The sequence below is a fragment of the Microtus oregoni genome, unplaced genomic scaffold (genome assembly GCF_018167655.1).
Source record: "Microtus oregoni isolate MIOR12 unplaced genomic scaffold, Mior012 000008F_ref0000371, whole genome shotgun sequence".
Classification (NCBI taxonomy): Eukaryota; Metazoa; Chordata; class Mammalia; order Rodentia; family Cricetidae; genus Microtus; species Microtus oregoni.
The window spans coordinates 41,734,924-41,756,954 of NW_024543067.1; the positions used below are offsets into that span (position 1 = coordinate 41,734,924).

The 22,031-nt window shown below is 35.9% G+C and overlaps 1 protein-coding gene across 2 annotated transcripts in view; it reads left to right on the forward strand.

The window, feature by feature from the left end:
* Septin7 (septin 7) overlaps positions 1-22,031 on the forward strand; it is a 65,094-nt gene that overhangs the window by 33,422 nt on the left and 9,641 nt on the right. For both annotated transcript variants that reach the window (XM_041657053.1, XM_041657052.1), the window contains exons 5-10: positions 11,114-11,214; positions 12,065-12,199; positions 14,916-15,033; positions 17,932-18,024; positions 19,476-19,572; positions 21,217-21,268. In XM_041657053.1, coding sequence (XP_041512987.1) covers positions 11,114-11,214; positions 12,065-12,199; positions 14,916-15,033; positions 17,932-18,024; positions 19,476-19,572; positions 21,217-21,268 — 596 coding nt within the window. The remainder of the gene's footprint in view (positions 1-11,113; positions 11,215-12,064; positions 12,200-14,915; positions 15,034-17,931; positions 18,025-19,475; positions 19,573-21,216; positions 21,269-22,031) is intronic.

Below are 22,031 nucleotides of genomic sequence, written 5' to 3' on the forward strand. Positions count from 1 at the left end.
TTATAAACATCTCAAGTACTCTGGAGCTCCATGTACTAACTGGTTCTTTTTTTGGACAGCCATATATAAAACATTTCCCCTATTGGCATGAGTTAATACCATATGATAACTAAATGGCAGTGGTAATTATGTAAGACTGCCAAACTATATATGGTCCAGTTTTCACCTCTTAGTCTTACGATACATGCTGATGAGCTGAGATCTTACTAAGTATAGTTCCTGGTCTTGTATGTGTGAGGTCAGACTGGACTTCTGCATTTTTAACTGGATCCCAAGTAGTGTGGATGCTGCTGGTTGGTGGAACACACTTTATAAACTTTAGTGCAGTGGTTCTCAACTTTCCTAATGCTATGGCCCTTTACTATAGCTTCTCATATTGTGGTGAGGCCCAACCATAAAATTATTTTGTTGCTATTTTATAACTGTAATTTGCCTACTGTTCTGTATCCAGATGTAAATATCTGAAGTGCAGGATAGCTGATACATGACTCCAAAAGGAGTTGTAACCACAGGTTGGGAACCACTGCTCTAGATTTTAAATCTATACTTTGCAACACAATAGCTTGTAACTACCTGTTGCTCCTGAGCTTTTGTAATAAGTGTATTCCAAATTGAGATATTCCACAATTGTAAAATGTACTTCATGATTTTCAACACTTAGCATGCAGAAAAAAGAATCTGACTTCTCATTGGTTTTTGTCTATTTGCTTGTTGTTTTGTTTTGTTTGTTTGTTTGAAACAGTTTTTCTGGGTAGTCCTGGGCTGTCCTCTAACTCAGAGATCCACCTGCCTTTGCATTTACTCCCAGTGCTTGGATTAAAGGTGTGCACTACCACCATCCTGCTCTTTCATTGTTTTTGTATCAACTATATTTAAAGTGGCTACTGAAAAATTTAAATCTGCTTATGCGGATCACCATATACTTTACTTTGGTAGCACTGCTCCAACTGCTGGTTCAAAGCTTATTGGTGGGCTGATAAAGTAAGATATGGCATATTGTTGAGGCACGTGGGTTTAGAGCTGGATTTGAAGTAGTGATTTATACCACTGTACAAGATGGAAGGACAGAAACATGCATATCATACTGCCTGGTGCATTTGATTAAGGAGTGTTTTTGTGAAGAAAATATTTTATTTCTCATTTAGCTTAGAGAAGGAATAAAATGTAACTTTTAAATTACCTACAGAAAAATGTTCCTAAGAATGTGAGCCTACATGGCTTATTTTGTGGTTAATATTGAAGATTTTAATCTTAAAGAAGAAAAACTTATCTTCAAATGTAGATCTTAATATTGAACATCAGAAAACTTGGAAATTTATAGCGTCTAAGTTCAGATGTATTTGGTATAAAATAATCTGCTAGATATTGTCATGAACTTAAAAAAACTATTCTTGGTTAGGTAATTTTTCAAGTTCTCATTGTTCTAACTTGTAGATAGCTAATTCCAAATCTACGTGAGTAATGATTTTTGAGACAGACTGTGCTGTGCCCTGAGATCATGCAATAAATGAAAGAGACAAGTTTCAGATCTGAACTGTTTGTATACACACACACACACCCATAAACACACCCATAACCACATGCTATAGGTGTTTAATGACTGAGTTGAATAGACTAATCAGTTCTTTTAAAACAAAGGATTAGCTTTTCTTTTCTTCCTACTTTATGTATAACAATGCACTATCAGTTTTACAAGTTAGCACTTCGGATTTATTTTGCTAAATGGCAGTCTACGGTGGTCGAGATATGTCTTCCACTGGCTGGAAGTTTGCTTAGGCTATGTTGTCTATCCAGTGAACGTATCCAGTGGATTCCTGTCTCCACTGTTCAGCATTGACATTGCAAATACACACTGCTGCTCCTGAGTGGCTTTTTACATGGATTTTGGAGAATCAAATTCAGGTCCTTTTGCTCCTGTGGCAAGTACTTTACTGACAGTTTTCTCCCCACCCCTAGAAATGAGGAATACACTAGCAAGAGTTACTGGGTGTTTTAATAGATAAAAATACTAACGTGTAATTTGGGGATTTAAGACAAAGAAATATATTTGACAAAACATTCATTGAGATATTATAGTTATGGTTATTTTGTTATTCTACAAATTCCAGAAGCATCTTTTAAGTAGGATTCATAAAACATAGCTGTCACTGATATTCTATAGTACTGTGATATTTTTTCCTTTGTCCTTTTTATTTAGTTTTGTTCTGAAAATCATTCCTTCCCCAAAGATAAGCACCCCACCTCTCTAGATTTATTAGTTTGAATGTTCTTGAACTTCATGTAGGTTTATTCTTGAAGCTGATTTCTTTCACCTAGAATTATTTTTCTCACTTGTTCATGCTTGTTGTACTTGTTCTTTCTCATTACTGGATAGTATTATGGGAGCTCAACCCTTTTAGCCAATGACATTTGGGGTGACTAACCCTATGGATCTGGTTTGCTCTGAATGCATGACCAGATAAAACTGAGGAGGGGGTAGCATGCTCTTTCTTGGGTGGTCAGAGCAGGGGCAAACCTTGTGGTTGGTCCGCATCACCCTTGAAAAAAATGGCATGACAACGCAGCTGGATCAGTAGTAGCTTATATCTTGTTCTGTATTCATGAGTCTATTTTTCCATTGTACCCCTTAATAAATTACAAACTAGACTTTTGTGAATTTTCACTTCACCTGGCACCCAATGTGGGAATAGAAAAAAGGGGGATAGATAGATAGATAGATAGGATAATAAGGTAGATTATTGTATCTACTTGTAAACTAAAATAGCAGCTATCAGTTTTAGATAATTTGCATTGGTATGGATTCTTGTATATTGATACAAATATAAAATTATTTTTCTATTCCTGTCCAAGATAATTTGTGTATTGATATAAATTCAAAATTGTATTTGTCATATTGAATATAATGTTCCTACTTCTGTCTAAAATATTTTTATATATTAATACAAATGTAAAGTTTTTGTCATACTGTATGTATGTTTCTACTTCTGTTTAGGATATTTTGTATTTTGATGCAAATTAAGGATATTTTTGTCATTGCATTATACATTCCCATCTCTGATTAAGATACTTTTATATATTGTCACGATTTTGAGGTCACTGTTCTTACGTTGTACATCTGTTTAAAGACTGCTTCTTTTTATAATATGAAGCTTTTATTCTTTAAGCTATATAGGTTATTAAGAATTATAAGTTAATAGTTACTCATGTTTGTCATACTTACATTATGTTAGTTTTTCTAGATGGCACAAAGATGTATTCCATAAAGCTAGGTAATCTTCAGATGCTTTAAAAACCTATAGACTATGCCATTTAAATGTTTTAATAACTTAGAATTCTGTTGATATGAGGCTCAACTGCTCCTGGCAACACCGATTTACTCCTGAGAGAATGGTGGGCACTGAAGACCCTCCATATGGAGCTTGTTTTCTTCTTGGCAAAACCGGCCTAATGGGCAGAAAACTGCCCTTGCTTCGACTGCTGACAGCATGCTGTCCAGTCCATACAAGCAGGATACAAGGAAGAGCAATTGTTGAACATTGCCAAGACAGGGTAGGACAGTCTTTCAAATTTTCCTGCTTCTAAAAATGGTCTTGTCAGATATTCTAGGCCTGTAACCAAAGTTGGATGCCCCAACATTACAGAGAAACGTTAGGTGACTGTCCAGGCAGCCAGCTGTTCCTTGCATTTTTTGCATTTTTCGGAAATCAAAATTTGCTTGCACTTCCTACTTAACTTAGGTAATACTACATTCCTTCTCAGGTCTTTGATGAGGTTGAAGACTAGATAGTTACAGTTTTTGTAGAAATATATCACAGCATGTCCTTTTTGTTTTGGATAAACATTTAGGTTTCTGTTTTTTATTCATTTAAATATCCTATTGTATATGTATGTGTAAAGACAAAGACATTTTACTTCTTTCATCTGTTTCCATTTGTAGTTCAGTTGAGCACGTCTGCTTTACTCATTGGCTACTTAGGTTTCATTGAACTGCTTTGGTCATTTTAATATTTCCTGACTTTTTCTTATTTCCAGGAGTTCTTTATCTATATATGAATCTCTGACATTTTAAACATTTCAGTGTCTTATTCCCAGCTATAATCTATTTAGAAAGCTGAAACTTTTACTCATTTACTTTCAGGGAAGAACATGACATACCGTAGAAAAGAGTCAAGAGGCCTCAGTGTAGTTAGAATGTGATCATCCTTTGCAGCCTCGGCCCAGCAGTCTAGCAGATAATCTGTCCTTGATGTAATAAATTGTCTCAGTAGAGGGTTTGATCTACCATTTTGTATCCCATTTTATAAATATAGACCAATATAGGCATACTCTCTGGAGTTTTGAAAGACAAATGTCTGTGGTTTTTGTGATCTGAAGGATTTTTTTTTTTTTAAATAATTTTTTTTATTAAGAAAAGAAGAAAAAAAAACATAAACAAAAAACAAGTTTCCACCTCCTCCCAGCCTCCCATTTCCCTCCCCCTCCTCCCACCCTTCTCCCCCTCCTCCCACCCTTCTACCCCTCCCCCCACTCCTCTCCCCCTCCCTCTCCAGTCCACAGAGCAGTCCAGGTTCCCTGCCCTGTGGTAAGTCCTAGGTCCTCCCCCCTCCGTCCATATCTAGGAAGGTGAACGTCCAAACTGGCTAGGCTTCCACAAAGCCAGCACATTAAGTAGGATCAAAACCCCGTGCCATTGTCCTTGGCGTCTCATTAGCCCTCATTGTTCGCCATGTTCAGAGAGTCCGGTTTTATCCCATGCTTTTTCGGTCACAGTCCAGCTGGCCTTGGTGAGCTCCCAGTAGATCAGCTCCACTGTCTCAGTGGGTGGGTGCACGCCTCGTGGTCCCGACTTCTTTGCTCATGTTCTCCCTCCTTCTGCTCCTCATTGGGACCTTGGGAGCTCAGTCCAGTGCTCCTGTGTGGGTCTCTGTCTCTGTCTCCATCCATCACCAGATGAAGGTTCTATGATGATATGCAAGATATTCGTCAGTATTGCTCTCGGATAGGTTCATTTCAGGTTCCCAATCCTCAGCTACCCAAGGAACTAACTGGGAACCTCATGTTGGGCACTTGGGAGCCCCTCTAGGGTCAAATCTCTTGCTCACCCTAAAGTGGTTCCCTTAACTAAGAATTGTGGTTCCGTGCTCCCCTATCCACCTTTCCTTTATCCCAATTCTCCTGATTCCTCAAATCCCCCCTCCTTCCCTTCTACCTTTTCTCTCCCCATCTCCCCTTACCCCCATCCCACCCCACCCCCAAGATCCTAATTTTCTCCCCGGCAATTGGGTCTACTTCCCTTAGCCAAGAGGATAACTATATGTTTTTCCTTGGGTTCACCTTCTTACTTAGCTTCTTTAGGTTCACCTATTGGAGACTCCGTGCAGGACCTGGTGAACAATCTAAATAGACCTGTTAGTCGCGAAGAATTAGAAGAGGTTATCAAAAACCTCCCTACCAAAAAAAGCCCAGGACCAGATGGTTTCAATGCGGAATTCTACCAGATCTTCCAAGAAGATCTAATACCTATACTCCTTAATGTATTCCACAAGATAGAAACAGAAGGGTCATTACCAAACTCCTTTTATGAAGCCACAATTACTCTGATACCAAAACCACTCAAAGACTCAACCAGGAAAGAGAACTACAGGCCAATCTCACTCATGAATATCGACGCAAAAATCCTCAACAAAATACTGGCAAATCGAATCCAAGAACACATCCGAAAAATTATCCATTATGATCAAGTAGGCTTCATTCCTGAGATGCAGGGCTGGTTCAACATACGAAAATCTATCAATGTAATCCAGCATATAAATAAACTGAAAGAAAAAAACCATATGATCATTTCATTAGATGCTGAAAAAGCATTTGACAAAATTCAACATCCATTTATGTTAAAAGTCTTGGAGAGATTAGGCATACAAGGGTCATACCTAAATATAATAAAAGCTATATACAGCAAGCCGACAGCTAACATCAAATTAAACGGAGAGAAACTCAAAGCCATCCCACTTAACTCAGGAACAAGACAAGGCTGTCCACTCTCCCCATACCTCTTCAATATAGTGCTTGAAGTTCTAGCAATAGCAATAAGACAACATAATGGAATCAAGGGGATTCGAATTGGAAAGGAAGATCTGAAGGATTTTTAGAACATTTCCAGTTGTCAGAAAATGAAAGAAGAAAAATCCTCTCCTATGATGTGACCAAAGAGTAAAACCCTAATAAATAATACCACAGTGCCAGTCGCCTTCCTGAATGTTATATTTTTAGGAAATTGTGTTTTGAGGGAGAGATTTGTTAACATTTATGGTCTTGGAAGATTACTAAGTATTTAAACTAATAGAGAGCCGATTCTGAGGTCTCTGTTCCTCATTGAAGGTCTCACTTGAACTCTGAGATTAATTCTTAATCTCCTGTGTTTGCTTGAGGACCTCTAGGGAGCTTTTCCAGATGTGAGCAGACTCTAGTCCTGGCTTTCTTTATACTATTGTTCTCAGTGTGAGTGTATATCAGATGAGGCAAAACCCAAATAATTTGCTTTTCTTTTAAATTCTCAAGTTGTTGTAGTTACAAAGTTGAGTATTTACATACTCCTGGACTGTTGTAAACTGCTTTCAGTTTATTTCAGGGAGAAGGTCAGAGAGGGAAATGTTTCTCCTTAGTACTTTTAAGGATATTACAGAGTGAATGCAATAGTGCCTAATTACTTCTCTCTTGGTTGATGTTTTTTCCCAGTAGATTATTAAAATTAAAGAAAAGGGAAGAAGTTGTACTCTTCTTGTTCTTATTTCAAATATAGATCCCAATATTGACAAATTTTAACAAACTATATCATAGTATATGTATATAATTATTACATTTTATTTCATATTTTTATTGTTTTTTAAAAATGTTGTCTTTTCGTCACTGTAAGATTGTGAACTATCTTTCCTTGGTGGGGAAACTATCTTTTATTTGAGATTTAGTTAATATCAATTTTAATTTATTGATTGGCAAATTTATGTTGATATACTGTAGAATGTTTTCTTGGTGTGAAGTTTCGTATATCACTTTAGACGTCATTTTATAGTGATACAGGTAAAGTAGCTCTACAATTTCTGGAGGTGAGAAAAATTGAAAGCAATAAGTTGTACTCTTAAATAAACTCTTCAGATTTGTGGACTTATTGAAAAGTTTTCATAAAGCACGATTAAATGTTCCTGTAGATAATACTCCTTTTTTGGTTTTTGAGCTGGTTGTTTGCATGAACATTTTAGTGCTTTGCATACTAGGTTTGTCTGTACAGTAATGAAGGACATAACATTCTCAAGGATCTCTAGTGGGAAAACATAGAAAATATGAAATCACACGATGCTGCTGTTTAGTAAGGTGCCTTTCAGAATCGGTGAAGTGGTGTGATGGCAACAGGCAGTAACAGTGAAGAGGGACGATAGCTGTGCAGAAAAGGACTAGAGCAGATACTTATAAATGAATAGTCCCAGGATCCCAATGCTAGCCTGTAATTTACTTCCTGGGTGCTCAGATTACAATGTTATGCTGTCACACCCAGATCTTTTTCACTTTATGTTTTCTAAAGAAACATTTGAGGTATTATTAAATGAAATAGTCCGTCTTTGAGCCAGGTAAATGCATCAGGCTGTCTGTTCAGAGCTTTGGCCTTGCTGCTGCTTCTTAAGGAAGTATGAGTAAAGGTGTAAATCCTTGACAGAAATTTTTAACCTTTTCTTCAATATGGTTTTCAGTTAATTAAATAACACATTTATTTATGTTAATAAATACCTTGTGAACATGAGATTAAAAAGTTTAATATACTTGGTAGTCCTTTAAGTTTTAAAACCAAATAATAAACATTAAAGGCTTGACTTGCTTCTAGATTGAAAAACTACAGTTTTAAAATAGTGGTATCTTTCATTTGTTGGATGAAGAGAATCAAAACATGCCTCAATAAATCAACAACACAAATAAACAATATGAAATCTAGTTTTACTTAGTTTCTAGAGAAAACCATAGCAGAAAATGCCCTTGCTTCATTTCTTTGTATCACTTCATTCCATTGGCATTAAGTTATACATTTAATCTTAGACAACTCTTGAGATGCTTTAGAATGTGCTGATGTGACCTGCTTAAGAAGAGTGCATGGGAAAGTGACCATTTGGAACAGATTGTTTGAAAACTTTGAAATTCCTGGGCTTGTATTAGTTTGTTTTTCATGGATCCCGTGAGAATACTTAAAAAACCAGATGATATGATAAAATTGGATACTATGAATGGCATTAGATTTTTTTTTTAAATTTTTTCCATTTGTTGCTGACTTCTTTGTATTTGATCATTTATTGATACACCAAATTTCATAGGCCAGAAACAGAAAATATCTTTATAAACAGACCCATCAAAGTACCTAAAAGCTTCATTTTTCAACAAATTGAACTTTTTTTGAAAATGGTACTGGGTTCTTGAAAATGCTAAATAATCACTTTGTCACTTTACTTACAGACTCTGTGACTAATCTTAATACAAAACAGTCTTAAAATACAAGCGAATTAGGATATGTTATTAATATATGCTATTACTGAAAGAGTAATAGGACTTATTAATAAGAAAACCAGAAATTGTTTGGAGTACATTTGTTTTAAAATATGTATGTGTATGTACACCATGTACACGGTGCCTTCAGAGGTTTAAAAGAGGTTGTCACGTCTCTTGGAACTGGAGTTAGTTGCAAGCTTCGATGTGACTGGTAGTAGCCAAACTTGGTTCTTTGGCAACAAGTACTCTTAACTGCTGAGCCATCCATTTCTCTAGGCTCTGTTAATTTCTTTTAATTACATATTTCATTAATGAATAACTTATGAAAGAACTAGGAATGAATTCAAGATATTTTGAGATATAGATTAGATCAGATTATCCTTTGACTAAAGAACCATAAGAAAATTAAAGTGTGAACTTCTTGATAATCTAACATTGAATAGTTAAAACTTTGTTTATTGGTATTTAGTTTTTAATCTATATAAACTTCATACTTAGTAATATTTAATTAATACTTTTAAATATTCAGATTGCCCGTAGATAAATATGCTTATGTTTGGGATACTCAATTTTCACCGATAACATGAGCCAAGATCAAAACAGTTTGAAGAATATTGATTTGAGACTTTTATGAGAGATAGGAAGCATGCCTTTCATAGACGCGCATGTCTGAATTACTGGCTTTCTTTCCCCCAATTTCAGTAGCTTCTGATAATAAGCTACTTTTATCAAAAAACTCTTGATTGTAGTAAACATAAAATGTTCAGTTTGGCAGCTACGTATGAACTATTTAAGTTTATTCACATGAAATAAAACTAAATATTCAATTCCTTGATTGCACGCATCAACATTCCAAGAGGTAAGTAACCACATAACTACAGCAATTGCTGTACTGGATGGTAGAGTTGAAGGTCAGTTTTGTCACTTCAGAAGTACTATTTTTGGACATGGTTGCAAATGACTCTTGCCTAAACACCCTAGCCTCAGCTTCACAGACTTTTTATTGACCAGCAAACGTGTTAAAGTGCCAGATGGGAGTGGAAAGGTATCCTTATTTGCATAGTCCTTAGAGGTATATCAGACTGTCTTAACACAAATTGCTGAAACTGCTTTTCATGTTTCCTTGATCACATTTCCCCCTCACATCTGATAGTGTTAATGTTATTTTTGACATCTGACATTCAAAGTTTGAGTACAAATCTTGTCTCCTTTAAGTTAGATTATCAGTACATCTACAGCCCCTAGGGAAAGTATTTCTTTTTTTTTTTTTTAGATTATAATCTTTTTTTTTAACTTTCTTTTTGTTTTATTGAGAAAAAAACAATTTCCGCCTCCTCCCAGCCTCCCACTCCCCCCCCACACACACTCCTCTCCCCGTCCCCCCACTCCTCTCCCCCTCCCTCTCAAGTCTGAAGAGCAGTCAGGGTTCCTTGCCCTGTGGAAAGTCCAAAGTCCTCCCCCCCCCCCCCATCCTGGTCTAGGAAGGTGAACATCCAAACTGGCTAGGCACCCAAACAGCCAGAACATGAAGTAGGATCAAAACCCAGTGCCATTGTCCGCCATATTCAGAGAGTCTGGTTTTATCCCCTGCTTTTTCAGTCACAGTCCAGCTGGCCTTGGTGAGCTCCCAATAGATCAGCCCCACTGTCTCCGTGGGTGGGTGCACCCCTCTTGGTCCTGACTTCCTTGCTCGTCTTCTTCCTCCTTCTGTTCCTCATTGGGACCTTGGGAACTCAGTCCAGTACTCCAGTGTGGGTCTCTGTCTCTATCTCCATCCATCGCCAGATGAAGGTTCCGTCCAGATGGAATTCCTCAGCCGGGAAAGTATTTCTGCTTCTAGAAACAGTGATTGATTTCTCTTAGATGCCTGAAAGTTGATAGTTTGTAGTTAGTACAACAGCATATGCTTTGGACAGATAATATATACCTTTGGACATACAACAGGCTTCAAGGAAAAAAAACCTGTAAGTTCTGTCAGGAAATAAAGCTGTTGTTTAAGGCAAACTTCTGAAGACACTTGAAGTATGAGTTTGCCATACTATTTACATGTGTTTTTCTTTGAAGTAACTCGACTCTAATGGCCACAATCATTTTCAGGAAAATATAGGGGCTGAAAAGATGGCTCAGTGGTTAAAAGTGCTTTCAGTCCTAGTGTGAGGACTGGTGTTGTGATCTGCATCCAAAACTATTGGCAAGACCTAGTCAGTGTGGCAGAGACAAACCCAGAGCAAAGTGATTAGCCAGACTAGTGATGCCAGAGGTTCTGGGTTCAATCGAGAGGCCCTGCCTCAGTGCATAAGATAAAGAACAATTGATGAAGGACTCCCACATCAACCGTGGGCTTCTATAGCCATGCACATATAGGTATATCTGCACCTGCACACATGTGTACATATATGCACACACCATGCACATTTGCATATGCACACACACAGAGAGACAGACGGACAGAAAACTTGTAGGTGGTTAGATTTAATTTGTAAACAAATTCCAAATTGGTTTTGAGAAACTTGAATGTCCTTGCCTCTTGTTATAGGAAACAACTCACATAATATATAATTAACAAGTACATCAATGACTCTTACAGGTGGAACAATCCAAAGTTTTAATCAAAGAAGGTGGTGTTCAGTTGCTGTTGACGATAGTTGATACTCCAGGATTTGGAGATGCAGTGGATAATAGTAATTGGTAAGAAATGTTTGTCTCCATTGTTTCCCAGGTCATTTCAAATACTAGTGTAGTTACTTAGCCAGGCATGATGGCACATTTCTTTTTTTATTTTATTTTATTTTTTTTTAATTATTTTGGGTTTTTTTGGGCACATTTCTTTAATCACATGAGTTGGGTAGTAGAGGCAGGCATATCTTTGAGTTCATGAGGTTTTTGTATTCTTTAATCTTTGTTGAACATTTAAAACTGTAGATGTAATTGTTTTCAGATTCTAAAATATTATCAATGAAAATAGTATACCAGAACTTTGTTTTAACAAAGGACAAGTCATTTTAAAAAAAATTAACGAATCAAGATGTATTTCATGTAGTTTTTTTAAGCTATTTCGTGTGTGCGCGTGTGTGTGTGTGTGTTTTCATGCATGAATGTATGTTGTGTGTGTACATTCAGATATGGTTAGTGTCTCCTTAATTGCTCTCCACCTTTAATTTTTGGGACAGGGTAAAGCTTATCAGTTTACCTAGACTGATTGCTCAGTGATCTTGAGAAATGTATCTGTCTCTGCCCAATACTTTTCTGTAAGCTTGGTGTCAGAGGCACATGCCACTATGCCTGGCTTATTACATGGGTTCTAGAGATTGTAACACAGGTCCTCATGCTTTCAAAGCAAGTACTTTACTGATTGAGCCATCTCCCCAGTCCTAATTTTTACCTACTTTTGAATCAGTGTGCAGAACAATTCTAAATGTTGTCTACTATTGAACTACTATTTTTTAAATCAAATTAAAACTACTATTCTTTAATTGTCGAACAGTTCATTCCTTTGTAGGTTTGCAACTTAATTGTTCTATTTTTCTACATTGTACAGCTGGCAGCCTGTTATTGACTACATTGATAGTAAATTTGAGGATTACTTAAATGCAGAATCTCGAGTGAACAGACGTCAGATGCCCGATAACAGGGTGCAGTGTTGTTTATACTTCATTGCTCCTTCAGGACATGGGTCAGTACCTTGATGCTTTGCTATTTTATTGTTTATATTGTGTATATTACTCATCTTGTGTGAATATTTTAGAAACATTGTGTCTGTGGAGTACATATAACTAGATCATTTATAACAGAACCTAATACCATGTTAAAGTGGATTGGAACAACTGGTTTAAGACCTAGGGTAGTCATTTTCATCTGCTTCATAAAAAGAAGTGTTTCCAATTTCCAGTCAGATTTTTAAGTATTTCTTTTAGCCATGCTTTTGTAAGAGGTCAAATTATCAAATTAAAAAGACAGCCATAGATGTTGAGATTATGGAGATCCTAAGAAACTCCAAGGTAACAACCTTTAAACAGGGAAACTTACCATAATCCAAACAGAAAAAGTGATAATAATTAAAACAAAGTGTAAGTGTTAGGTGCTTTCTTGGGTTGTTTCTTTCTAAATGTTTTGTCACACTTTAATGTGAAGATTACTGTATTTAGGTCAGAATTACCATCTTTTAGTAGTTCACACTGATCTTTTTGATTATAGCTAACCTCTTCTTTGAAAAGAAAACAAAAACTGTACTCTTCTATTTTGGGTAGGTAGTGTCATTATTAGCTATTAATATTTCCATTACTCTTCAGTCTTTTGGGGGGGGATAAATCACAACATAATCTAACTACCTAATCATTGTCTTTCTACCCACTCTTTACCAAAAGGAACTAGACTATTGTATGACATAAACTAAGTAGTGTTATCGCCCAGTACTCAAATTAGAGTAGTATAAACTCATTCTCTGGTTTTGGTCTCTTCTGCCTAGTATGATGCCCATTTTTCACTCTGGTAGAACAAGGAACTATATGTAATTACTATTTTTTGCAAGATTGAAAAGGATTCTTTTATGCTTAATATTGTGTAGTATTGTCAGAAGTTTATGCATTTATGTCACTAAGCTAGCACATCTATTTTACAGGACTAAAAAATAATAATAATTTAGAAATGAGATGTGCCAGCAGGCTTCGGTGGTTCATGTCGGCAGTCTCAGTATGGATTGCTGAAGCTAGGAGATTGCAAACTGAAGATCAGGCTAGGCTATGTCTTTTTTGATAGCAAGACCCTACCAAAAGAAAAAAAATTAAATAAAGGAAAAAATGGACTATGGTATAGCCCAGTTTAACGTTCTGTGTTCAATTCTCAGGAAAGCCAATTCTTCACCCTGAAACCAAAACCAAACCCCAAACCGTCACACACTGCATATACTGCTTTTTATGAGCACTTAGGTAGCTCTTGAGTTTATGCTTTTTGAAAAATCTTTCTAGTATAACGGTTTTTTCTTTTGCTTTATTGTTGTGGTTTTTTTTGTTGTTGTTGTTGTTGTTTGTTTTTGTTTTTGGGGGGACAGGGTTTCTCTGTGAAGCCATAATTGTCCTGGAACTCACTCAGTAGACCAGGCTGGCATTCAACTCACAGAGATGTGCCTGCCTCTGCCTCCTGAGTGCTGGAATTAAAGGCATGCTCTACTACCACCTGGCCCTAGTTTAACTTTATTAGCACAGTTTCGTAGAAGTCAGCCTAGTGATGCTATGTACAGTTAATAGAATCAGTGAATTTATAACAGATCCTTTAGGCTCTTTCCAAGAGTTAGTGATTCTCATGAAATTACATTCTTCTATCCTTTGGGGGTATTTTTTATTTCTAAAAATCACTTAGAAGTAAAGAGTTTTTTTAAGAGAAGAAATATGATTTAAATGATAAGTGTGACTTTAAGCCATTTCTTGCTTGTCATAAGGGAATATTTTTATTTCCTGTGCCTGTTCCTAAACAGTTGCTCAGCTTAATAACTTTTAAAGATGGAGCAGAATTTTCCCTGTTGATATATACTTAGTAGATTTGTTGAAAGAATGCGGTAGTGAATTTGATCTTGAATTACAAATGACCTACTCTCTATAGGCTGAAGTTACGTACAATCTGGTAAATGAATCAGGCTTTTCTCTCCATCCCTCGGTAGTCTTAGTACCTTCTACAGTCACCTGCTAATGTCATATCTAACTACTGGGTTAGATAAAATTTTGAGTGGGTATGGATTTGGTAATTTTTTTGTCCTAAATTATTGTATTCATGTTAGTCATACAGAATGTAAGGTTAAAAATGAAAGTGACCTAGCAGAGAATTCTGAGGAAATCGCATGCCTAACAGGCAAAGAGAATCCTAAGGATTCTAGAAGAACTGGTGAAGCAATCATATTTTAGATGCTGAATTCTGGGCAAATTAGTGATGCTAGGTACTATAGTGGAAGTCTTAGATGCCAGAGCCAAATTATAATAACAGAGAGGCATATTGAAAATTGACGTTTTAGCATTTTGTCTAAGAAAGATAATTGACAGCAAGAATTGCATATATAGAAAGAGGACTACTATTTTTTACAGGAAAAAACCCAACTACCTTGTTAACCTTAATAAATAAATATAAAGCTGATTCTAGGAAATTCTGCTAGGAACCTTTGTAGTTTTTTCAATTCCTCTTTTAGGGGCATAACCCAGTGACACGGGTGTTTCAAAGGCAAGAGTCAAAAAGCCTTCTTAACCACTCCATTGCTTCTTAAAGTCCTTCTTGTTCTGCCTGTTGGCTGACCCAGTACATTTTCAAAGTGTTTCTGATAAGTAAAGTAGCTTATTGCATTTAATGTGAAGAATCACTTCCTTCAAACAGATGTATTCAGTCATATTAAATACTGTATATTTCAGGCTTAAACCATTGGATATTGAATTTATGAAACGTTTGCATGAAAAAGTGAATATCATCCCACTAATTGCCAAAGCAGACACACTCACACCAGAGGAATGCCAACAGTTTAAAAAGCAGGTAAGGAAGAATGAATTAACTTTTGGATTTTCTAGCCATTTTAATCAATATGTTATTTTTAGTCTATTTATCTTCCATATTTTCTCTTGAATCTTTTGTTTGTATTACTTAATAAAATAAATGTTTAGAAAATAATACACACACACACACAAATATGAATTTAAGCTTCCTTCCCCAAACTCATGCCCTGTTATTGCAGTAGCAATCCCCCCACCCCCACCCCTTTTTTGGTTTTAGTTTTTTTCGTTTTGTTTGCTTTTTTCTTCTTTTGAGACAGTTTCTCTGTGTAGTTTTGGCTATCTGGAACTCTAAACTAGGCTGACCTCAAACTCACAGAGATCCACCTACCTTTCCTTCCCAAGTGCTAAGATTAAAGGCATATGCCACCTCTGCCAGGCTGTAATAATATTCTTAATGATACATTTTTTTCATTTTGTTGTATTCGGTTTTTTATATATGGAATTTATGAAATCTAAGTTAAATTTTTGAAAGTCTGTCTATTCCAATAGTCTTTTTAAATTTTTGATCAGTGTTTAAAAAAATGATTTTGTATTATATTTAAAATAAGCCTTATATTTTTGTTATCTTATTATCTTTGTAAGCTTCTGTGTAACAACATACCTTTTAAGACCTTTGAAATATGAATTTTAGAATACCTTAAAACTTGTTACAAAATGAACAATGTTCTTGAAGTGGTATTAAATTCATACAAATTTTGGCATCTTTAGACAGCTTTTACTACCAATATTTTCATCACAGGTATATGTTTTTCCTCTTCTTTTTCTTCATCTTTCTATTCATTCTCTTCTTTTTCATCTTTCCTCATTTATTTCTTTGCCCCTTTTCCTCCTCCTTTTCTTCTTTTGTCTTATTTCTCCATTGTTGTAATTTGAGATGGGGTCACTATAGCCAGACTGGACTCCACGTTGAGGCAATTCTATCTTTGCCTCTTAAATTTCTGCCTTGAATAGTCTATAACTCTATATTGATACTGATTTATTCTGAGAAGTTAGATGTTGAAAGGATACATTAGTATTAGTAATGATTTCTTCTTTAAGATTGGTCATGTGCCTACTGCCCTTCCCCTGCCCCCATCCCCCATCCTTTTTCTTTCGTTTCACCCAGCATTGAACTCAAGGCCTTTGGTATATGTACTTTAACTCTGTACTGTGCTTCTAGGCTCGTTTCTTTTCTTTATGCTTAGAGCCATATTTCTTACTCAGGAAATGATTTGGAATTTTTCAAAACAATTGTTAGGCATTAGTTGGGAAGTTGGGGCTTTAGCATTTATTTTGAAAATGCTCATTTACATAATTTTAGTGTTTAACTTTTGACTAAGGATCACTGCTGCAATTTTTCATAGTTGGACTTTCTTTGTTGTCCACTTTCTCCCAAATAATGAAATGGACACCTATTATTAAGTATGAAAGCTTGGCCTTAGCTTAGGCTTGTTCCTAACTAGCTCTTAACTTAAATTAACTCGTTGATATTAATCTACGTTTTGCCACATGGCTTGTTACCTCTCCTTAGTAGAGTCCGTCTTACTTATTTGTTGCCTGTGGCAAAAGGTATTTTCATTTTTTTTTTTTTGTGTGTGTGTGGGATGGTATTTTCATTTTTATTCTTCAAGACAGGAGTCTCACTGTGTGGCTCGTGGCTTGGAACTTATTATTTAGACCAAGATGACTTCATGAACTCACAGAGATCAACCTGCCTTCTGAGTGCTGAGATTAATGGTTTGTGCCACCTTGCCCAGCCATTGATTTATTTTTAGGGTAGATAGATGCCCAATGTTAAAGGCATGGTCCTATTGATGGCCATTGATAACTTGTTCTTTTTTGAGCTAGGTCTTCACTCTTCAGCCTAGGCTAGCAAAGAACTGTCAGTCCTCTGGCCTCAGCTTTCCAAGTGTTCGGATTACAGGTGTCTACTACACTATGCAGGGATTACTCCTGTTTATTTCTGTTTAGCATAGTAATCATATAACTCATTTTGTTTACAGCCTCTATATGGCTGTTGGAGTCTTTTGTTGTGAGCACAGTAGTACAAGTTACAAGGGGAGGGTTGTTTTGGGAGTTTGAATTGTATAGGTAGGTGACTGTTAGTTGGACATCTGTATTTTCCCTTGTGAATTTAAAATCCTCTTAGACAAGGTAATTTAATTTGAAATAGATAATTTCTGTTATTATTAAGTCTTGGTTCTTTACTTCTAGTGTGTATTTTCTCCTAACTTGCTTGTCTAGCCTTTGATTTATGTGTGTATGCTTGTTCATGCAATAACTTTTTCTGTTAGAGTGTATACCTTTCTCCTAGGACTAATGTTGTAATTTTTTTATTTACCCTTTTCTATTATTTTTAGGTGGCTTTAAGCTATGTTGCTTAGGTTTTATAGTAAGTTATATCAAGAGAAAGAATCACATTCATTTTAAACGAATGATCAAAAACCATTATAGTAGATAGCGACCACCTGGATAAATGCCATTCTAGAATAAATATTCTTTCATTTGTAGAATTATTTTTGGATGATAACCATAAGATTGACACTTCTGAAGTAATTGAATTTAAAAATATTTTAAATTTCATTTTGCTGTGTGCGTGTGTGCACGAGAGTGAAGGGAAGATGGTGCATATGCCACGTCATACTTGTAGATGTTGGAGGATAATTTTGTAGAGTTGTTTTTTTTTTTTTTCTTTCTCCTTCTATGTTTATAAATCTCCCAGACTTTCATGGCAAGCGTCTTTACCTTCTCTCCCTGATCTTCAGTAATAGGTTTTGGTATTTAAATATGAACAACAAATGACCAGAAAATGAGGTGTCTCATGAAAATCCAAGAAAAAGGAAAAATAACTGCGTATGTCATAATTATATGTGGTGTCCTTTCCCTGCTTCTGTTGTAGATAATGAAAGAAATCCAAGAACATAAAATTAAAATTTATGAATTTCCAGAAACAGATGATGAAGAAGAGAATAAGCTGGTTAAGAAGATAAAGGTAGGTTTGTTTCCATGCACAGTGAAGTATTTGGGCCTTCAAATTATACTCTAATATAAAAAAAAAAAACCAGAAGTTTCACTTTTAAAGTACTTGGCTTACAAAAACAAATACTGATATTTCTTAATGTTTATCAACTTTACAGTTACCTTTGAATAGCAACACATAGCATAGGGCATTGCATGGAGTAGGTGGGAGACTACCATCACATTCAGTTAACTGGTTTCAAGTTTATGTTTTTTTTCTCCTTAAGAAACAAATATGAAGCTGGGCAGTGGTGGCGCATACCTTTAATCCCAGCACTCGGGAGGCAGAGGCAGGCCTCGTCTACAAGAGCTAGTTTCCAGGACAGCCTCCAAAGCTACAGAGAAACCTTGTCTTGAAAAAACAACAACAAAACAAAACAAAGACACAAATATGAGCAGGAAAGAGATTTTTGTGTGTTTTGATCTCTCAGGAGCCTGATAAAACTGTTGTTTCATTTGTCTTTTCATAAAAGTCAACAAAAACTCTACATCATTTTAATTTTTTTGTTGTTGTTGTGCGTTTTCCTGTGTGTGTGCCCCTGCAAGGTTTCTCTGTGTAGCCCTGGCTGTCCTGGAATTTGCTTTGTAGACGAAGGTGGCCCTCAACCCACCTGCCTCTTGTCTCCCAGGTGCTGAGATTAAAGGTGTGCACCATCATGCATGGTATTAAAGTTTGTGTGCTTTAATTTAATTTAAAATAGTTTTTGAGTACCTGGAGCTAAAGTGGTTTAGTGAATACTGGTCTAATTACTGTATAATTGATAAAATATTCATATCTGACATATTTTAGAGGTTTTGCAGAATAGCTTCTATAATTCTGGTAGCTATGAAAATATCGAAAAGTTAAACTCTGCATTAAAAATAAGTGAATACAGATCCAAAAGTGGGTTTGAGGTTCTGCAGTTATAGTTTAGAAAACAGAATGTTTCCTGCACCTTATAGTGTTAAGGTTAATGATCAGGTAGATTCATGGCCTTATTTTTGTTTTGTCTTCTAAATATCAATTTATTTTATATTCTATGTCTCCCCAGTTTTTAGAGTAATTTTTAACAACTAATTTGACCAGTGCATATGATATTATTCTTAAAATTTTAACAAAAATGAAATTTTATTCATTGTTTACCTTGGTAGTATACCGTTTGAATAACAATTTCTAGGCCGGATGTGGTAGTACACGCCTTTAATCCCAGCACTTGAGACTGAGGCAGAGACTATGTGAGTTCAACACAAGCCTAGTCTACAACCAGTGCTACACAGAAAAACTGTGTCTTGAAAAACCCAAAATTTCCTGAATATTTATTGCTTGACTGATAATATAGGTACTACCCAAGCAAATTTTTGGTAATATGTTGACTCTTGTAAATTATTTATAATTGAGTCATGAGTACTGTAGAGATCTGTTTACAATAACACTTTATTTTATAGGATCGTTTACCTCTTGCTGTGGTAGGTAGTAATACTATCATCGAAGTTAATGGCAAAAGAGTCAGAGGAAGACAGTATCCTTGGGGTGTGGCTGAAGGTAAGGTTCTTTTCAGTGGATAACTTAATGTAAGGTCTCATAAAGGTGCTAAAATTTGTATTATAAGTAGTATAAAATATGCGGAGTATGGTACACTCTGAGTTTTCAAGAATAGCTTTTATTTCATTTCCCTAGTCTTTGTTTTCTTCTTAAAGATATTTCTGTTTTTCAGATATGTTTCCTAAATCAGATCAAATCCTCAAGTTGTAATACTTCACAGTCAGTTGCCATTGACCACTTGACTGTGCCTGCACCTCTGTCAAGCCAGTATCTGTCTCTTTTGAAAACGAGCTTTGTAGTTCAGGGGTTTTCCCCTGACTTACGGTTATTTCCTAGGACCTTACAAATGTTTGGAAACTGAGCAGTTTGGAGAGAGCCAGCCACAATCATATAACCAGTGCCTCTTCTTTCCTCAAAGAGGAGGTCACCTTTTTAGTTAATTTACTAGTTTGTTGGTTTTCAATGCCAATAAACTCTTAGTGATGACACCAAACCCTAGATACCATATTAGCAATAGAAATATTTCTGAGTTTGTATTCATTATATTAGTTTACTATTTAATCTATATTGTACTAAGTTGGAGTTGCTGTTTGTTCTGTGCGTTGAAGTAATTGCACAATATTTATAAAATCATGCCAAGTTACTGTCTTTATCTATGGTTTTTGCCCACGGACCATCAACTTTGTTCCCAGGAAACCTGCAATTACCAATTTAGGGCTTTAGAACTTTATATCCTTTAGAAATATGCTCTGAAGCAATTACTTTATTTATATATTATTATTATTATTCCCACTTCCTTGCTATCCCCATTTAGTGTTTTTTTGTTGTTGTTGTTTTTGTTTTTTTAATAATGAATCTTAGAGCTCTTGATTAGCCTTTCATTTTGATTGTCCTAAGGAGGTTTTTAATATTTTCAACCACAACATGAAGGTTTTTTGTTTTTGCCTTATTGTTTTGGTGTTTTTGTTTTTCAGGCAGGTGTCTGTGTGTGTGTGTGTGTGTGTGTCCCTTGCTGTCCTGGAACTCGCTTTGTAGACCAATTTGGCCTCCAACTCATGCCTTGCTTCTGCCTCCTGAGTGCTGGGGTTAAAGGCATGTGCCACTGCCACTTCCCAGCTAAGGTTTTTTGTTTGTTTGTTTGTTTTGTTTTTTTTTTAAATATATCATATGATGAATGTGTTCTGTACTAATAAGCAGAAAGTGCCTCTTCTTTCAAATTACCAGTGTTTATTTCCAGAGAGTTCATTCATTATATGGCTGTCATCTAGGATTAAGCTACATGAAGAAGTGCTAAGGAGGTGGCTTAGTGGATAAAATGTTCAGTGGGGTCCTGCCTCTGTAAATAAATTGAGAGTGGAGGAAACAGCTGTTGTCAACCTTTTCTTCACAATATGTGCACATGCACCACATATATATGACACACACATACAAAGAAAAGTAGTGTGTTTAAAATGCCACAGCATTAGTATTAGGGTACATTTGCCTATTGTTCCTTGGGGGTCTGTGTTAGTATTAAACCTTAATAAAATTCTCATGTAGGGATTTTAAATATTTTCTCCTTGATATTATTTTTTTTATTTCTATGAAAAGATAAATTTTATTAAAGTTAATATGTGTGCTCTATTTTCTCTTCCTTTTCTATAGTTGAAAATGGTGAACATTGTGATTTTACAATTCTAAGAAATATGTTGATAAGGTAAGTGTGAGCAACAATGAAAATAGCAAAGTTTTTTTTTTTAATCACCTAAAGAAAGTTTCTTTGGAAGACTTATTTTGTGCCTCTGTAAGTGGAACTACTATATATTGGCATCTTCAGTCTCCTGTTGAAGTATAATAATGCATGACAATGATTTATATTATTTATCTAAGGTTTTGAAGTCATTAGCAAAAATATTAAGTGAGGAATACAAAGAAATACTAGTCTTATACTTTTTTGTCAACAGTCCTTTTTGAAAAAACTTTTGTTTATTCTTCTCTTGTACAATAAATTCCTACTGCAGCTTCCTCTCCCTCCATCCCTCCCCGTTCCCTTCCAAGCCCACTTTTCCCCCATTTACCCCCATCACTCCACTCTTCCCCCAGACAAGAGCAGACTTCCCAGAGACATCAACTGAACATGGTACAAGATACAGTAATACTAGTTCCAAAAGCTCACATTAAGGCAAGACCAAAGGTCTCCAGTAGGAGGAAACGGGTCCCCAAAGCAAGTAAACAGTCAGAGATACTCCCACTGACAGAGAACCCCCCCCCCCCCCCAAAAAAATACAAACCACCAAGCCAACAACTATAACATATATGCAGAGGACATAGCTCAGATCCATGGGGGCTCTTTGTCTTTTGATTATTCGATTTTCTTTTCCCATGGGGGCTCTTTGATTGCCACTTTAGTCTCTGTGATCTCTCATGAGCCCTGCTTATTTGCTTTCATGGGCTGTGCTCTGCTGGGGTTCTCTTCCTTT